At 52.2% G+C, this 17,743-nt stretch overlaps 1 protein-coding gene across 1 annotated transcript in view; it reads left to right on the top strand.

Moving 5' to 3' along the window:
• The first annotated feature begins 657 nt into the window (after positions 1-657).
• NTM (neurotrimin) overlaps positions 658-17,743 on the top strand; it is a 365,773-nt gene continuing 348,687 nt past the window's right edge. The window contains exon 1 of the mRNA XM_071576242.1: positions 658-940. Coding sequence (XP_071432343.1) covers positions 865-940 — 76 coding nt within the window. The 5' untranslated portion in view covers positions 658-864. The remainder of the gene's footprint in view (positions 941-17,743) is intronic.

The following is a 17,743-nucleotide window of genomic DNA, read 5'->3' as shown; positions in this document are numbered from 1 at the left end:
GAGATGCAGAAGCCGGAGGGCACTTTGCGGGGTGCGAGTGCCAGGCGGTTGCGGGTGCCGGGGGTGCAGATGCCAGGGGGCAGTTTGCGGGGTGCGGGTGCCGAAGGGTCGCAGGTGCCGAGAGGTGCAGATGCCAGGGGGTAATTTGCGGGATGTGGGTGCCGGGGGTTGCAGGTGCCGAGAGGTGCAGATGCCAGGGGGCAATTTGCGGGATGTGGGTGCCGGGGGTTGCAGGTGCCGAGAGGTGCAGATGCCAGGGGGCAATTTGCGGGATGTGGGTGCCGGGGGTTGCAGGTGCCGAGAGGTGCAGATGCCGGGGTGCAGCTTGTGGGGTGCGGGTGCCGAAGGGTTGCAGGTGCTGGGAGGTTGCGGGTGCCGGGGGGATGCAGATGCCAGGGGGGCACTTTGCGGGGTGCAGGTGCCGGGGGGATGCGGGTGCCGGGGGGCACTTTGCGGGGTGCGGGTGCCGGTGGGTTGCGGGTGCCGGTGGGTTGCGGTGCCGGCGCGGGGGGGCCCCGCAGCCAATGAGTGCGGCGCGGGGGCGGCTGCGTGCGCGGCCGGCGGCGTGTTGCAGCCGGGCGGCGTGTGCGGGCCGGAGCGGCGGGCACGCAGCGCCTGTCCTCGCACCTGCAACCCCTTCCGACCCCCTTCCCCCCCCTTTTTTTTCTTTTTGATTTTTTTTTCCTCCTCCCCCACCCTTCGGTGCTTTTCCCCCCGTTTTTGGTTTTTTTTTCCCCCCTTCCTTTTTCCTCCTCCCCCCCACCCCACCATCATCACCCTCCACCTTCCTGCGCTTTGCTCCGGGAAACGCTGGATTTTAAACCTCTCCCCGCCCGGCAGTGAGTGGGGAAGGAGGAGAAAGACATGGCCCAGGCCAGAATGCACCACCCCGTCTCTTGGGTGATCTTCGCCGGGATGGCCGCGCTCCTCCTCTCCCAAGGTAGGGAATGCCGCGGGGATGCAGCCCGGGCGGGCGGAGGATGCGCCGTCCCACAGCAGCACCTCTGGGGGGCTGAAAAGGGGAGAACCCCCCAGAGCGGGGACGAGGATCCCCCCCAGAGCGGGGACAGAGCCGGGAGAGGGTCCCCAGCCCGCTGTGAAGTTGCAGGGGGTGAGGATGCGGGTACGGCGGAGGAATTCCCGGTGCATCGGGCTCGGGGGATGGGGGCTTGGACACTTCTCCTATGGCATCCTGATTATTTCTGGAGGTGCAGAACGACTCTGCCATCCCAGTGTAATTCCTGCAGGATCAATGCATCCAACAGGCTGAGGGTCCGGGGGGTTCGCTGTTCCTCTGTGCGTCCCCCTCGCCTTTGCTTTTCCAGCAAGGTCGTCCCAAAAACTCGGTGCAGCCCCGCTCCCGCCGGGCTGGGAGTTGGGAAGTCCTGGTCCAGCCTGTCCCGGATGAGCGTGGCTGCCCAACCCCAGGCGGGGGATGGTGATGGAAGGGAGGGGGATGCTGTGCGAGGGGAAAAAAAAAGAGCAAAAAGCGATGGGAAAAGACGCGAGGGGAAGCGGCGGCAGGAGCCAGCCCCATCTGGCCGGGAGCGCCGAGCCTGTCAGTTCGCGTTAGGCTCCTCGCAGCCATCTGGAGGGGCTGTGGAAGCGGGGTTTCCTCCGTGGGAGGAGAGCATGGAGCCGTATCTTGCCCCGGGATGCGCGGGGGGATGCGCGGGGGGATGCGCCGGGGGGGATCCTGTGCCGTGCGAGGCGGGCGGCTGGTACCCGGGGCTCTGGTGCGGGTTGCAGGCAATCCTCGGGGGATGGATGCACCCCTGGGTGGGATGCAAACACTCCTCGGGGGGATGGATGCACCCCTGGTGGGATCACGGGGGGATGGATGCAACCCCGGGTGGGATGCAGACACTCCTCGGGGGGATGGATGCACCCCTGGAGGGTATGGTGCACCCCCGGGTGGGATGCAGGCACCCCTGGGGGGAATGGTGCACCTCTGGGTGGGATCTCGGGGGGACTGATGCACCCCCAGGTGGGATGCAAATATTCCACAGGGAGATGGATGTACCCCCGGGGGGATGCAGGCACTCCTGGAGGGAATGCTGCACCCCTGGGTGGGATGCAGGTACTCCTGGAGGGAATGGTGCAGCCCTGGGTGGGATCTCAGGGGGATTGATGCACCCCCAGGAGGGATGCAAATATTCCACAGGGAGATGGATGTACCCCCGGGAAGATGCAGGCACCCTAGAGGGAATGCTGCACCCCTGGGTGGGATGCAGGTACTCCTGGAGGGAATGGTGCACCTCTGGGTGGGATCTCGGGGGGACTGATGCACCCCCGGGAGGGATGCAAATATTCCACAGGGAGATGGATGCACCCCCGGGGGGATTCAGGCACTTCTGGAGGGAATGGTGCACCCCCGAGGGGTGAGGATGTGGCTTCTCCTGAGGATGGGTGCACCCCGTGGGGTTGGATCTCCCTCTCCACAGCCGATTCCAGACCCCTTTGCGCTGCTCCGAGGTGCCCACCGAGGGCTGGGAACAGGGGCTGGGCACCCCCGTGCCCAAACCAGCCGTGCCTGATCCATCAGCTGGGCTGCTCTGCAGCGGGACTCGGCTGTGCTGTGGGGCTGGGGTGTGAGCTGGGACAGCCCCTGGAGATCTCCCAGCACAAACTTCTCCCTGCTGGGCAGACTGGGCCCACTCCCGAGAGCCACCCGCGCGTGTGGCATCGCCCGGCGCGGCTGTTTGGCATGCACGGCACACACAGAGGCACCGCTCCGCTTCGCCCTCCTCCCGCGCTCCCTCCTCTCCTTCTCCCAGCGTTGCTGCTTCCTGCCTGGCATTCCCTGCATGCCAGGGGCTTCCCTGGGCATGGCAGCCCTGGCCCCCTTGGCTGCCACCTCTGCGGGGAGCCCAGGTGGGGTGGTGAGAGGCTGGGGCACCCCAGGAGCTGCCCCTGTCCCTGCTCTCTCCTCCTGCTCAGGATTTGCGCTTCATTTATTTTATTATTTCAATATTTTATTCTTTTATTCTTTCATTATTTTTAATGCTTGCTTTGGGGCTCCTGACTTGGCTTCCTTGCAGCCTTATTCCCTGCCTCTGGTCATCTCTTCTGCTTCTTCTCCCTGCTCACTTGGAAGCTTACAGATCAGAAAGCAGTTAGTTCTTTATTTATTTCTTTTTCTTTTCTTTTTTTTTTTTAAATTCTCCTGGGCAGCAAAAGAGTGTGGAGGAATGTGCTGCCCCCCCAAGCCTAAAATCCCCCCATTCCCTGCCTTGCAGGAGTCTGATGTGAGTGCCAGAAGTCCCTGAGTCACTGCTGGGATGAGGGAAAACAGGAATCCACGTTGTTCCATGGTCTGGAGGGCACCCAGGGCAGAGTCACGGGGTGATGGGTGAAATATTGCACAGAGCAGCCTTTGGCAGCAGAAGATTTGGGTCTTTTTTAGGCTGGGAGACGTTGGGTTGGTGGAGGGAAGGAGACACCCTGGGAGGTTTTCTTGCATAATTGTGTTTAGGAGTCAGTAAATACTAAAAAAAAAAACCCACCCAGCAAAAATAATTTTGCATTTTAGCACAAACCTTTTAAGGGAGTTTTGAGGAATTTGGGATCATTCACCTGAAAGTGAATATAAAAATATCAGCATTAATGTGCTGCTGTGACATTAATTCTTCTGATATTCACAGTATTTTTTTGAATTTTTAACTTTTCTCCTTCATTTGGATGTGGAGCTGGTTTGTGTTTGAAAATGTGAAAATTATTGTGTTTTGCACAAGTCTCCTCCAAATAGTTTCAGACTTGTCCTTCCCTCTCCTTCAGCCCATCCATCCCCCAGGTCATTTCCCTATTTACAGCCATACAAACAATTGGGAAAGTGGTTTCTGAGTGTTCTTGAAAGGAAAGTGGAGCGTGAAGTGGGATAATTCAGAATTGTTTGGCCACCTGCATTTGTGCAAACATCTGTAGGTCCTCCAGGGTTTTGCTGTTGGTTTTGAGGAATTGTGGCCCTAAAATGGGACCTCCTGAGTGTTGTGCCCGTTGGGAAGGAGCTCTCTGGGCCCTGGAATGTCCAGAGTGGTGGGACATCAAGGGAGCTGTTGGTGTTGATGGTGCAGGGCAAGGCCAGGGAGCTTCCTTGGATTCTCCAACCCTTGGGAATGAGGTGGAGTTGTCTATTGACTCATGGGAATGACAGAGCCAGCTGGGAAAAGGAGATGGAAAGAGTGGAATCTGCAAGGGCTGGGATAGCCCTGGGCATTGGGAAGTGAGTGGCTGGTTGGCAACACAGCCCTCATTGTGTTTGCTCTGTGCCTTCTGTGTGCTTTTGAAATAGCAACAAAAATCCTGAATATCCTTAAATAGAGACCCAGCAGCAGCATCTCCCCTTCCCTCTTGCACTGTCTGAAAGAAGAGGGCTTGTCTTGTGTGTTCCTGGTGTCCCTGACTCCCACCCTACCCCTGAATTCCTTGAGGGAGAGGCAAAAAAAATCCCAGCCCAGCACTCAGGGGTGGAAGAGCTGAGGAAACTCTTCCCTCAGCCTCACGTAAAAGGATTAACCAGGCTAAAAGGTCAGAGAAGATTTAGCTGGGCCTTTAACATCAGTAAGCCAAGAATTATGGGAATTTGATTTACAAATTAGCATAAAGACTTTATTCTAATAAGCATAGAAGCTGAAATAGGTGTGTAAAATAATAGCATGTGTCAACATCCTACACGGAGAATTCCTCATGTGAAAGATGTAGATGGGGCTGGGATGCAAATAATTCCCAAACTGAGATTCAGGCTGTGCTGGGGTGGGATGGAAAGGCTGGATCTGGCCTGGAGACACCTCCATAGGGAGGAGACACTGGGTGCTTCTCCTCAGGAAGGGCAGGATTTGGGATCACCACCTGGATCCTAAGAGGACTTTCCCTCGGTGAAGAAGGGAGAGGAAACCTTCTGGCAGTTCCTGCAGAAGTTAATTGCACTAATGAATGTGTATAAGAAAAATTAGGTGTATCGACATCTTTTTGTGAATCCCTGGATTTATTGTTTCTCGGGAAAAAAATATTAGATGTGGTTAATAGTTACTCTGCGGGTCAATAAAATGTGATATTCACCCCAACAGCAGAAAATAGCTATTTAATAGGTAATAACAGTAATAATCAATACCTCCATGATTAGATAACCAGTTCCATGCAGTACATAAAAGCAGGGAATGCACTCCATGGCTGGATTTGGAGCGTGGCTGAACATCCGTCATTCCTGGTGATTCCAAGCACGTACCAGCACCTCTGGAAATCAGGCCAGCACGTGGGATTAATTGGCACATTTTTAAGACTCAGTGGAGCAAACAGGGACCTGAGGAGACCTTTTGCTGTGCAAAACTCTGGGATGGCCCCCCAGATGTTGGGAATTTTGGGCTGGGTTGGTGGATTGCAGGTGGGAGCAGCCCTGCCCTGAGCTGGTTGCACAGCAGTGGATTGGCAGGATGGAGAGAGGAGTAAAGTTGTTGTAGTGGTTCTACACATGGAGGGATCTCCATCCAAATTGCTGTCATGTAATGAGTGTAATGAGTGTGTAATGAGTAACCTCAGGGCTTTGGGGCACAGGGGCTGGAGTTGGTTTGTGTTGAAGCTACACCAGGTTTAGGAGCTCCAGTTGTGGGCTGGAGATGTGTGAGGTGCCATAAATGCTGACACACATCTCAAGACAATGAGTTGCTTCCTGTCCATCAATCATAGAATCATAGAATGGATTGGGTTGGAAAAGACCTCTGAGATCATCAAGTCCAACTCTTGGTCCAACTCCAGTCCCTTTACCAGATCATGGCACTCAGTGCCATGGCCAAGCTCAGCTGAAAAACCTCCAGGGATGGGGAATCCACCCCCTCTCTGGGCAGCCCATTCCAATGCCTGAGCACTCTCTCTGCAAAGAATTTCTTTCTGCTCTCCAACTTCAATTTCCCCTGGCACAGCTTGAGCCCATCGTGCCCCCTTGTCCTATTGCTGAGTGCCTGGGAGAAGAGACCAACCCCCACCTGGCCAGAACCTCCCTTCAGGCAGTTCCAGACAGTGCTGAGGTCACCTCTGAGCCTCCTCTTCTCCAGGCTGAACACCCCCAGCTCCCTCAGCCTCTCCCCACAGCACTTGTGCTCCAGTCCCTTCTCCAGCCTCATTGTTCTTCTCTGAAATCCAGGGGTGGACAAGGTGCCTGTGGTTGTCTACAGTGGGAACATGAGGAGGCAAAAAAGAATCACCTCAGCTGTTCCCAGCAAAGGTTTGAAGCTGAAACTTTGTCATGGAGTTGAGCTCTTGGCTTCAAACAGGGTCCAAAATGAGCCAAGTGCCAGATTTTGGGATTCTGTAGTGGAAGTCTGAGGTGGTGTGGGACTGCTCTGCCATTCCTGCACTTGGGATGGGCCTCCCTGACTGATCAAGGGGAAGTAAATACCAGTTTGATAAGCAGAGGGGATCAGGTTGGAGCTGTGAGCTCAGAAAAAAAACCCCACTTGGCCAAACTAAACTTCATAAGCATCACAGGTCCCATTCCTCTGTCCAAGACTGTGCTGCTGGATGCTCTGGAGGCTGCACCCAGTTTGGGGACATCCTTCTCCTTAGCAAAAGCTGCTTTTTCTTTTCCATCTGTACATTTTGACCAGCATAATAAATAACCCTGACTCGTGGTATTTCTGCCTTCCTCTGACTGAGACAAGTGCATTGAATATTGGAAGTGTCTGCTTCATGTATTTTTCTTACAGTTTTCACTTAAAAATACCCATATTGTGATTTCTTCCCCCATTTTATTTTTTCCCCTGTGGGGAAAAATTGATCAGTTGACAGATCTGGGCCAGGTTAGTGAGCAGGGCTTGCTGTTTCCTGTGATAAAGTGGGATGGAGGTGGCTGGAGAGAGCTCTGATTCCCAGGCAGCTCCAGCCAGGCAGGGGAGGTGAATTCCAGCTTTCTCCCAGCCTGAGAAACATCATGTGAGGAATAACTATTTGACCATGGAGATCAGGAAAAACCCTCTAGTGGAATCTATGAGCTTTTGTAGGCAAAAACCAGGCTGAGAGAGCTGGGGTTGGTCAGCCTGGAGAAGAGAAGGGTCTGGGTAGACCTAAGAGTCCCTTCCAGTGCCTAAAGGGGCTCTAAGAGAGCTGGAGAGGGCCCTGGGACAAGGGATGAAGGCACAGGACACAGGGAATGGCTTCCCATGGACACAGACTTAGATGGGATATTGGGAAGGAATTCTTGGCTGGGAGGGTGGGCAGGCCCTGGCACAGGTTGGGCAGAGAAGCCGTGGCTGCCCCATCCCTGGGAGTGTCCAAGGCCAGGTTGGACAGGGCTTGGAGCAACCTGGGCTGGTGGGAGGTGTCCCTGCCCATGGCAGGAGGTGGAACAGGATGAACTTTAATGTTATTTCAACCCAAACCATTCTGGGATTCTATAAAAAAAAAGATGACAAGGAATGATCTCTGGCACTGCATCCCCTGGGGCACTCCACACCTTCCAGCCTTCTGAGGGCTCTGGTGCACCCTCCAGCTATCCCACCTCCAGAGCTCCTGGAATATTTGGAGCCATGGCTGCCAGCTGGGAGGAGCCAGCCCCTCTCTCCCTGCTCCTTCCTGGACCAGCCCCTTGCTCCTGGTTAATAATCAATCCGAGGTGCTGCCTTTGCTGGGCTCTGCTGCCAGGAAGGATATCGTGGAATTCTGATGTGCTCAACACTTAATATGTCTAATGCTGGAAGCTCTTGTAAATTAATTGACCCCTTGACCCCCTTGTCCTGTTGGCTGTTCCCACTAAAGACAGTGTGCAGTTCTTGGCATCCTCACCTCCTCCCCCTTTTCCCTTCCTCCAGCTCCCACATGCTTTGTTTGCTAATCAGGGGCAGCCCAAAAAGGAGCACTGAGGCCCCAAAATGCTTCAAAGCAGCTTTGTGGGGAATCCAGGATCCCAGGATTCCTGCTGCTTGGAGTCTTTCCCTTAAAGCACTGGTGGAAGAGGGCACAGCATCCGCATGGGGAAGGTGGGCACAGAGGGATGAAGGTGGAGCAGCACTGAGGACACGCTGGAGATGGGTGGGATGTGAAAGGTTGTTCAGCACCTCATGTGAGGCACCTCCATCCACCTCCTGAGCTGTGGCTCGTGCCAAGTTCTCACTGTTGGGACTGTGGTGGGACTGGCATGGAGGAAGGGTGGGAGCAGGTGGTCAGCAGGAGTCACAGAATCACAGAACCATAGAATGGATTGGGTTGGAAAAGACCTCCAAGATCAGTAAGTCCAAACCTTGATCCAACCCCACTGTGATCACCAGCCCAGGGCACAGAGTGATCACAGTGGGGTGATCACAGTGGGGTTGGATCAAGATGTGGTGGATTCTCACTCAGTGCCACATCCACAGAATCACAGAATGGATTGGGTGGGAAAAGACCTCTGAGATCATCAAGTCCAAGCCTTGGTCCAACTCCAGTCCCTTTACCAGATCATGGCACTCAGTGCCACGGCCAAGCTCAGCTGAAAAACCTCCAGGGATGGGGAATCCACCCCCTTTCTGGGCAGCCCATTCCAATGCCTGAGCACTCTCTCTGCAAAGAATTTCTTTCTGCTCTCCAACTTCAATTTTCCCTGGCAGAGCTTGAGCCCATCGTGCCCCCTTGTCCTATTGCTGAGTGCCTGGGAGAAGAGACCAACCCCCATCTGGCTACAGCCTCCTATCAGGGAGTTGTAGAGAGTGATAAGAATCATAGAATCACAAAATCAATTGGGTTGGAAAAGATCTCCAAGATCAGTAAGTTCAAATCTTGATCCAACCCCACTGTGACCACCAGCCCAGGGCACTCTGTGCCCTGGGCTGGTGATCACAGTGGGGTTGGATCAAGACGTGGTGGATTCTCACCCAGTGCCACATCCACAGAATCACAGAATGGATTGGGTGGGAAAAGACCTCCGAGATCATCAAGTCCAACCCTTGGGCCAACTCCAGTCCCTTTACCAGATCATGGCACTCAGTGCCACGGCCAAGCTCAGCTGAAAAACCTCCAGGGATGGGGAATCCACCCCCTCTCTGGGCAGCCCATTCCAATCCCTGAGCACTCTCTCTGCAAAGAATTTCTTTCTGCTCTCCAACTTCAATTTCCCCTGGCAGAGCTTGAGCCCATCGTGCCCCCTTGTCCTATTGCTGAGTGCCTGGGAGAATTTTATGGGAAATAACAGGAAAATATCCCAGAATGGTTTGAGTTGGAAAGGAGCATAAAGATCATCAGTTATGACCCCCTGCCTTGGGGAGGGACACCCTCCACTAGTCCAGGTTGCTCCAAGCCCTGACCAGTCTGTCTTTGGACACTTCCAGGGATGGAGTCTTTTCTTGGATATTGCTGAGCTTGGGGAAACTCTGATTTAAGTTGGGAAAGAGCTCAGAAAACCCCAAACACTCAACCCATGGGGCCGGTTCTCCTCCTCCCATGACTCACAGTGGAGGCAGCAGCTGCCGAGGAGTGGGAAATGCCACAGGAAAAACTGTGCAATACAGAAATAAAGCAGAATGGTTTAGTTTTTTTTCTGATTCAAGTGAAAAAGAACAGCCACAAATTCCCGGTGAAAGTAAATTCTGGGAAAAATAAGGATTGATTTTTGAAACGGTTTTTTTTTCTTTTTTTGGTTCAGATTCGGAGCTTTATGTACAAAGTTGTGAAGTGATTTCAAACCAAACAGAAAGAGCTCTGAAGGCCGTATTGCAGTGGTATCAAAGAGCCTGGAGTCTCCAGCCTTGTTCCATTTTGTATTGTTATTTCTTCAAAACACATCCTCTGCTAATGTTTCCATTTCACCAGGAACGGAATTCTTGATTCAAAGAGCTGGTTTGAAAGCCAAAGCTGACCTGCCTCACTGGAAGTGTGACAAGCCCTGAAAGCAAAGCAAGGCTCATTAATACCATAATATTCTCGCTCTTTTTAAGTGTTTTGGGCTTCTTTTCCCCCCCTCTTGCAGGAGTTATCTGGAGAACAGCACTAAGTTCCTGGGTTGGCCTGGGTGTTTTTTGCTTTTATTCCCTTTCTGCAGGACAGATGGTATTTAGAGATCAGAGGGTGCCTCTGTCAGACTCTTAGTTTTCCAAAGTCAATTCCCAAAGCCAGCACTGGGGTTTTGATAGTGGGCCAAAGCACAGGAGAGCAGCAGGGCTGGCTGGCACGAGGTGAATTCGGATTTAGGATAAATGACATCTCTCTTAATGAAGCCCTTTTAGGAACAAAGCTGGCGAGGAGCAGGATCCATGATCCATTAGAGGCCGGGATAGCGGCGGAGCCAAAACCTCCTTGGCATTGAAGACAACACGAAAAAAAAAAAGGGTGTATTATTTATTGTTTACTTTTTGTGCTGCTTTTCTGCACGTCAGCTCTTCCCATTGTCTGGTCTGGGCTTCAGAAGCTGACATCACATCAGACACTGTCTCCAAAGCCCCCAAATAATGCATAAACTATGATTATTCCTTCTGATCCACTTGTGTTTATGTAAATGGCTGGAAAAGCGGTTTTCAGCTTATTTCTGGAGCTTAAGGGATTCGTACCAAGCCTATTATTGAAAAATCAGAAAGTGAAAAGCAACTTCTGAGACAAGGAATTAGCAACTCAATGACAGAGCGTGTTCCGCGGGATCCGGCGGCGCCGCGGATGGGAATTCCCTCGGGATTCAGAAATCCAGCACTGGCAACAGGTGGATGGGCTTTGGAGGGAGCAGGGAGAGGAGGTCAGGGGTTAATGCAGAGGGATGAGGGGCTGGAGAGGGAGTTGGTGGTGGTGGGATTGGTGGTCATGTGTTTGGGGGTGGTGTGTGGGGAGCATCACTGGCTTCAAAGTCCACCTGGCACCGTGTCCTTCATGGATGCTGGGAAGGGGCTCTCTATCCCTCTATATCCCCAGTGTGGCCATCCCTGCTCCATCCAAGCCTTTTCCCTCTGTCTCAGGAGAGGTGGGATGAGTTGCACATCCTCCTCTTTGGGCTCCAGCCCCTTCCAGCCGGCCCTGCAGCAGCTCATCCCTCCTCTCCTGCTGCTGCTTTTTTCCCCGGTTCGGTCCCTTTCCCCCTTCCTTATGTTAATTTCCCACCTGAGCACCAAGTACTTTATAAATAGCAAATCTGAAATGAATTTCCTAGCAGCAATCATTATCTCCCTCGACAGCCATTAAACATTCACACAAGCAGAGCAAAATGACAAAGGGGATTGATTTTTACAGTATGTTGGGGGGGGGGGGGAGGCAGGAGAAAGGAAATATGTTGACAAGGCTCTTTTTTTTGCTCTTTTTTTGCTCTTTTTTCCCCCTTCTTTGCCCCCCTCCCTCTCCATTCCACATTCCCTTCCTCATCCTCTGCCTTGTGGAATTTTAAATCCCCTCTTTTGGAGTGCAGGTTGGGAGGGGATCGGAGAGAGCGAAGTTGGAAATAAATAACAATAAATTAAGAAAATAAGGGGAGAAAAAAGAAGCAGCAAGGTCTGTTCCCTTCTTCCTCGAGCAGCAAGTTCTATTCCCTGCTCCTGCAGCCTCTGGAAGCCTCGCTCCAATCCGTGGGCTGTGTACAACTGGTAAACATGAAGTTGGTTTCGTGGCCCTGGCTGTTGAGATGAATATGTCAGAGTTAATGCCTGTGAAGATGGAGGGGTGGGCTGCAGGGGAAGGGGGGGCCCAATCTCAGAGCCTGCTCAGCAGAATAAATGTGTTGATGCAATCGCTGGGAGCCGCTGCCGAATGAGGCACTGTAGCTGAAAATTTAACTTTGATTTCAATTTTCATATTTGTCAGCAATAATTAGATTCAAGAAATGTTTTTGCCGCTGTTCTAAAATACTAATAAGTAGGAGCCTTTGTAGTCTGGCTAATGGAGCCTTTTTTTTCCTAGTGGGCTAGAAAAATTCCATTAAAGGGGAAAGTCATACTATATTACCGTGCCTCAACATGCATTGACTTTGCTGCCACAGGAATATCTGCACTGGGAAACAGCATCCCTGCTTCCAGCTGCGAGGATGATCCTGGCCAACGGGCTTGGGATTGGCTGGGGCTTCCCAGGATGTGGGGAAGGCTGGAGGAGACCCCCTTCCTCAAACTGGTTGGGGAGTGATGCTCTTTGGGGCATCAGAGTGCCCCTGGGATGATATTCCAGTGGTGCCGTGGCTTTCATTGGCAGGGTTTTTGGTGTTGCCATTTCTCCTTGGGTTTAAAACCTTGGATCAATCAGGAATCTCCCCTTGTTGGCTCTGCCAAAGGCAGAAAGCCCCTTGGCCTCTCCCCAGCCCTGTGGGTTGGATTTCCTTGGCAGCACGTGCCAGGTTTTATCCCAGAGTGACCCCGGTGAGGGAAGGGATATTAAATTTGCTGGTGATATGCACAGCAAATGGGGGAGGCTCTAAGTTGTGTCATTCTCAAGTTACTTCAGCCTATTAAGCAAACAAAAGCACTTGTGGAGTGAGAAATGGAAATGGCCAACACAGCCCGATTAATCCTGGGTGTACAATTCCATTAATATCCAGCTTTTAATAGGTGGCTCTTTCCAGGAGCTGCTGGGACGAAGAATTGATGTATTCACTGTAATTGTATTGCAACTAATGGGATGGGGAGAAAATTGTATGGAGAACTTGTGCCTTTGCCACCATTTTCCAATCAGTTGAAATAATGCAGGAGAGCCCAGCGAGGTAATGAGACTTAAATCTAAACAGGAGTATTTTTAATTTCCATAGAGGGGATTTTGGCTTGTGCTTTTGCTTCTTCATAGAGTGGGCAGAAACCAACAGTGGGTGGGAGAAGTGCTGGAGGAAATGGGGATCTCAATCCCAGTGGAATTTTCAGCTGGTGGATGCTGGGCTGCTGTCTCTGCTGGGTGATGGGATGTGGTTGATGGTGTTGAGCTGTGCCAGGTCTGGGAGCCTCCAGCCTCCCTCCTGAATGCTAAGAGGGGGTGTCTGGATGCCCAGGAATGGGACTGCCCCTCTGGCATCTCCCCCAGAGCCTTTTGTTCCTGCCTTTGGCAGCGAGAGGAGCCTCCCCCTGCACAGTCGATGTGGTTCAATGGCAGAGCTCATTAACGAGCCCCAGCTCCTCTCTCCATTCATCCCACGGTGATTCAGACCCTCCATGCCAGGGCTCTGGCACTTTGCTGACCCTCTCTGTCCAGTGAACTCCTGCAACCCCCCACCTCCTGCTTTGGGGAGCAAAAATCCCTTTGTGGCTGTGCCTCTGGATCCCTGTGAGATGCAGAGAGGGATTTGGGCTTTAATCCATGAGCATCTCTCCAAGGGCTCTTGGAATAGTGATCCCCTTGGTACAGCACTGCAAATCCCAGGCAGTCTGGGTGGCTCAGCACATCCAAGGTAATGCACAGCAGTGCCTTGGGATGCAGCTCTCCATAATATCACAGCAATTGTGGAATAATGCACATTAAAGCAAAGAAAATATTAACAGAGGAGCTGCCAAAATCCACGTGGTCCCTGGTTATTGCAGTCGTGGCTTTGCCAGGAGAAGTTTGCAGGCACTTTTGGTCTGTTCATCACTGGTTCAAGGCTGTTTGTGTTTCACTCCTCCTCCCTATTTGTATGCAAGCTCTGACCCTGCTTTGGTAACAGGCTAGAGAGTAAATAGAAAGGGGAGGGGGAAAAAAAAAGCAAGAAAAAAACCCCGAAGGCACAGTTCAGCTCAAATCCCCAGAGAAACAGAAGTGATTGCCTTCCAGAAATGGCTCCAATAAGGCCAGAAAGGAATATTGCTTTGATAGCTTTGGAGATATAAAACATTTAGAAAATGTGATTGAGTGGCGGCGCCTAATTTATCATTTACCCATTTCTCTATCCACCCAAACCCAGGAGTATCCTCAGACAGGCTCATTGCCACTTCTTTTGGCTCTTTGCCACCTTCCTGTGTGTGACACTCGTGCAAACCCCTGTTCCCTTGCACACCCAGCCATGTGTGTGCACAGCCAGGCACGTGTTTCCCCACGCTCCTGCCTCCTTGTCCCTGTGCCTGTGTCACGGATTTATCATCGTTCTGCTAAGCACTCCAACTCCTGTGGCTATTTATAATTAATGCTCAGAAACCTGCCAATCCATTTAATGACACTGGGAGGTCACGGCCTCCCTTATAGCTTCCCATTAATCATCATTAGAACAGTTCTGGGTTTTTTACGTTCCTTTTAAATGTTAATTCACCTTTATAATGCTCCTTTCAGCTCTGACTGTAAAGGGATACTCTGTAGTCACTCCAGACTGTCTTGCAAGTGTGTGCAGGTGAAAGGCGCAGTGGGACAATTGCACTTGATAAAGTCTCTTGGATGTCTCCCGCTGGAATGAATTACACTCACAAACTCTGCCAGATGGGATTTCTCCACTGCCCTCTGCTGCCGGCTCCTCGCAGTGATGCTGGCACAGCTCCCTCCCTCCTGGCTCCATCCTCAGCCCCCTGCCATCCCTGCTCACCTGCAGAGACACCTGGGAGCTGGAGAACTTGAGAATCTTGGAGTGGTTTGGGTTGGAAGGGAGCTTAAAAATCAACTAGTTTCATGTGCACATGGCTCCTCAGTGGAGTAAGACCATTGATGCTGGCACAGCTCCCTCCCTCCTGGCTCCATCCTCAGCCCCCTGCCATCCCTGCTCACCTGCAGAGAACCCTGGGAGCTGGAGAATCAGAGACTCTTGGAGTGGTTTGGGTTGGAAAGGAGCTTCAAAACAACCAGTTCTGTGAGCATGTGGTTCCTGAATGGAGTAAGATCATTGATGCTGGCACAGCTCCTTCCCTCCTGGCTCCATCCTCAGCCCTTTACTGTCCCTGCACCTGCAGAGACCCCTGGGAGCTGGAGAACTTGAGAATCTTGGAGTGGTTTGGGTTGGAAGGGAGCATGAAAATCATCCAGTTCCATGTGCACGTGGTTCCTGAGTGGAGTAAGATCATTGATGCTGGCACAGCTCCTTCCCTCCTGGCTCCATCCTCAGCCCTTTGCCACCCCTGCTCACCTGCAGAGACCCCTGTGCTGCTGGGATCTCAAGAATCAGAGACTCTTGGAATGGTTTGGGTTGGAAAGGAGATCAAAAGCATCCAGTTCTGTGAGCACGTGGTTCCTGAGTGGAGTAAGATCATTGATGCTGGCATACCTCCCTCCATCCTGGCTCCATCCTCAGCCTCTTGCCATCCCTGCTCACCTGCAGAGACCCCTGGGAGCTTGAGAATCAGAGAATCTTGGAATGGTTTGGATTGGAAGGGGGCTTAAAAATCATCCAGTTCTATGTGCACGTGGTTCCTGAGTGGAGTAAGATCATTGATGCTGGCACAGCTCCTTCCCTCCTGGCTCCATCCTCAGCCCTTTGCCATCCCTGCTCACCTGCAGAGACCCCTGTGCTGCTGGGAGCTCAAGAATCAGAGACTCTTGGAGTGGTTTGGGTTGGAAAGGAGCATGAAAATCATCCAGTTCCATGTGCACGTGGTTCCTGAGTGGAGTAAGCTCCTCGATGCTGGCGCAGAGCTTGGTGAGGCCATGTCTGCTCTGCCTTGAGCAGGTCTTAACAGGGCACATTTTGGTGGAATAAGGTGGGCTTGTGTGTGGTTTTACAGGTTGTGGTTGCTGTGTCTTGGTTTGGGTGGAGCATCAAACTCATCCCTCGGGAAAGCTCACAAAAATCCCAGCTCCCAGAGGGCAGGGCTGATCCCAGAGGGCAGGGCTGATCCCAGCAGTGAGTCCATCTCCTCTGCCAAGGGAAGCAGGAGCCTCTCAGTGCTGTCCCTGCATCCCAAAGCACCCACTGTCATCATCACAGCCCCTGGGAACTGATGCCCTGGCACAGCACAGGGATCAGCAGGGATGTCAGGAGGCAGCTTGGAGGGAGGAAAGCTCTGGGTATGATGTGATACCTTTGGCAAGCAGCAGTTGCTCTTCAGTAGCCCTCTCCTGGCTTGTGGTTGGGAGCAATCAGCCCTCTCCAAAGTCAGGCTGTGCTTGCCATTAACAGGAACGGTTCCAAAGCGGTGTCTGATCCCAACTGGGGTGTTGATCCTTTTGGGAATGGTCCTACAGCGTGGTGGTGTAAGACACAGTGCTGTGTGAGCTGCTCCTCTCACAGAGCTCCTGGAGACTTGTCAGAGCCCTGGGTGACAAACCTGCCAGCACATCCTGTGTCTCTTGCTCCGTGTTCATCCAAGGGGGGATGAGTCAGCACTGACACCCAGCCCCTTCTGTGGGGAGCACACACAGCCCCACGTGGGCTGAGGGTGGGTGAAGGTTCATGCTGACCTTCCTTTCTGGGTGAAATAGCATCACTCCTGCTCCTTTGGGGCCTTCTGGTCTGGGTGAGAGCCGAGCCCAGCCCCGTTTCTCTGAGTAAATACGCCAGCAGCATTTGGCTTAATGAACTGTGGCTTTTAATAAATGGCTCTTATCTTGCTGAAGTGCTGCTAAATTGTCAGGATTTAAAATTAGCCTAATAGATTTGTGGGCGATGTTTTATTCACTGGGTAGTTGGAAGGAGACGGAGAGAGGGGGAGAGAAGGCTCCACCCAGTCCTTCCTGAATTATACACGAGTTATTTATTTGTTTGGGCCGAAGGGGAAATGTTCTGGATTAATGTGTGATGCCTCAGCACCTGACTTAATGAGAATTTAGAGACCTATCCCAAAGTGATAGTCTCCAATTAATCACTCGGTGGCCCCTCTGCTTTGCTGTCCCTGGGATACATTTTTCATGGTGGTGGTTGGGTTGTGGTACCCACTGTTGCTTGCTGGGAAAAGGGGGTGGGCATGGACTAGGGAGGGGTTTGGGTGCTGTGGTGGCTGCCAGGAGTGCTTTTTGCAGCTTTGCTCCATGTTGATGTGGAAGTAGAGCCCTCATATTTCTGTCTGTGCCATCTATACCTGTGCAACTTGTGTTCTTGAGCATAAAGTTGAACTTGCTCAGCTTCTGATACCTCCTGTGAACTTCCATGAGCCACTTTGCCTTAATTTCTTTTGGCACCACGGAGCTGGTTGTGATCCTGTTGACAGTTTGGAGACATATGGAGGATCAAGGCAGAAGAGTGTTTTATAATGGAGTGATAGGGGATCTGGTTGGGATGAAAGATGCCAGGGAAATGTCAATCACTATCATTATCCTAACAAACTGCTGTACCTGCAGAGATAATAATAATATTTAGCAATTATATGGCACCTAACAAGCTCAAACAGCACAGATTGGAGCTAATTAAATCTCCCAAGACTTCCTTTGGGTGGATGTTTTCCCAAGAGTGTGGATCAGCTTCTCCTCAGAGCCTTTTGTGTGACACTAAAGGCACTTCTTTCCCATTCCACAGGTAGGGAGAGGCGGTTCTGCTGGAAATCCCCAGTAAGGGCTCACAGTGAGGGTGCTGGGATCAATCTTGGCACTGGATTGGGCTGTTGGTTCCATTTGGGAAAGTGTTGGGTGGTCTTGACTTGATGGCCCAGATGGCCAAAGGTGTTTAGATGCATTGATGTGCTTGTTGCTCATTCCTTATGGCACCAGGGAGACTTTGGAAGCTGAACACCCAAACGAGGACCCCCCCAGGAACCCTTGGTGAGGCAGAGTTGATGGTACAGATGGTTTGCAGGGCTGGATGGTCAGAGGGGTGTTTTCTCCTGTGTCCTTCTGACTTACTGGGCTTCTGGTGTTTCCCTCTTGGTTCATCAGTCCTCCATCCCTCTTGACTGACCTGCGTCCAGAGAAAGGCAACCAGCGGTGGAACAAGAGGGCAGGGGCTTAAACTCTGCCAGGGGAGGTTGAGGTTGGATATCAGAAAGAAATTCTTTGCAGAGAGAGTGCTCAG

The sequence above is a fragment of the Pithys albifrons genome, chromosome 23 (genome assembly GCF_047495875.1).
Source record: "Pithys albifrons albifrons isolate INPA30051 chromosome 23, PitAlb_v1, whole genome shotgun sequence".
NCBI classification, from domain to species: domain Eukaryota; kingdom Metazoa; phylum Chordata; class Aves; order Passeriformes; family Thamnophilidae; genus Pithys; species Pithys albifrons.
The sequence above is the reverse complement of the archived record's forward strand: the minus strand, read 5'-3'. Positions and strand labels throughout refer to the sequence as shown.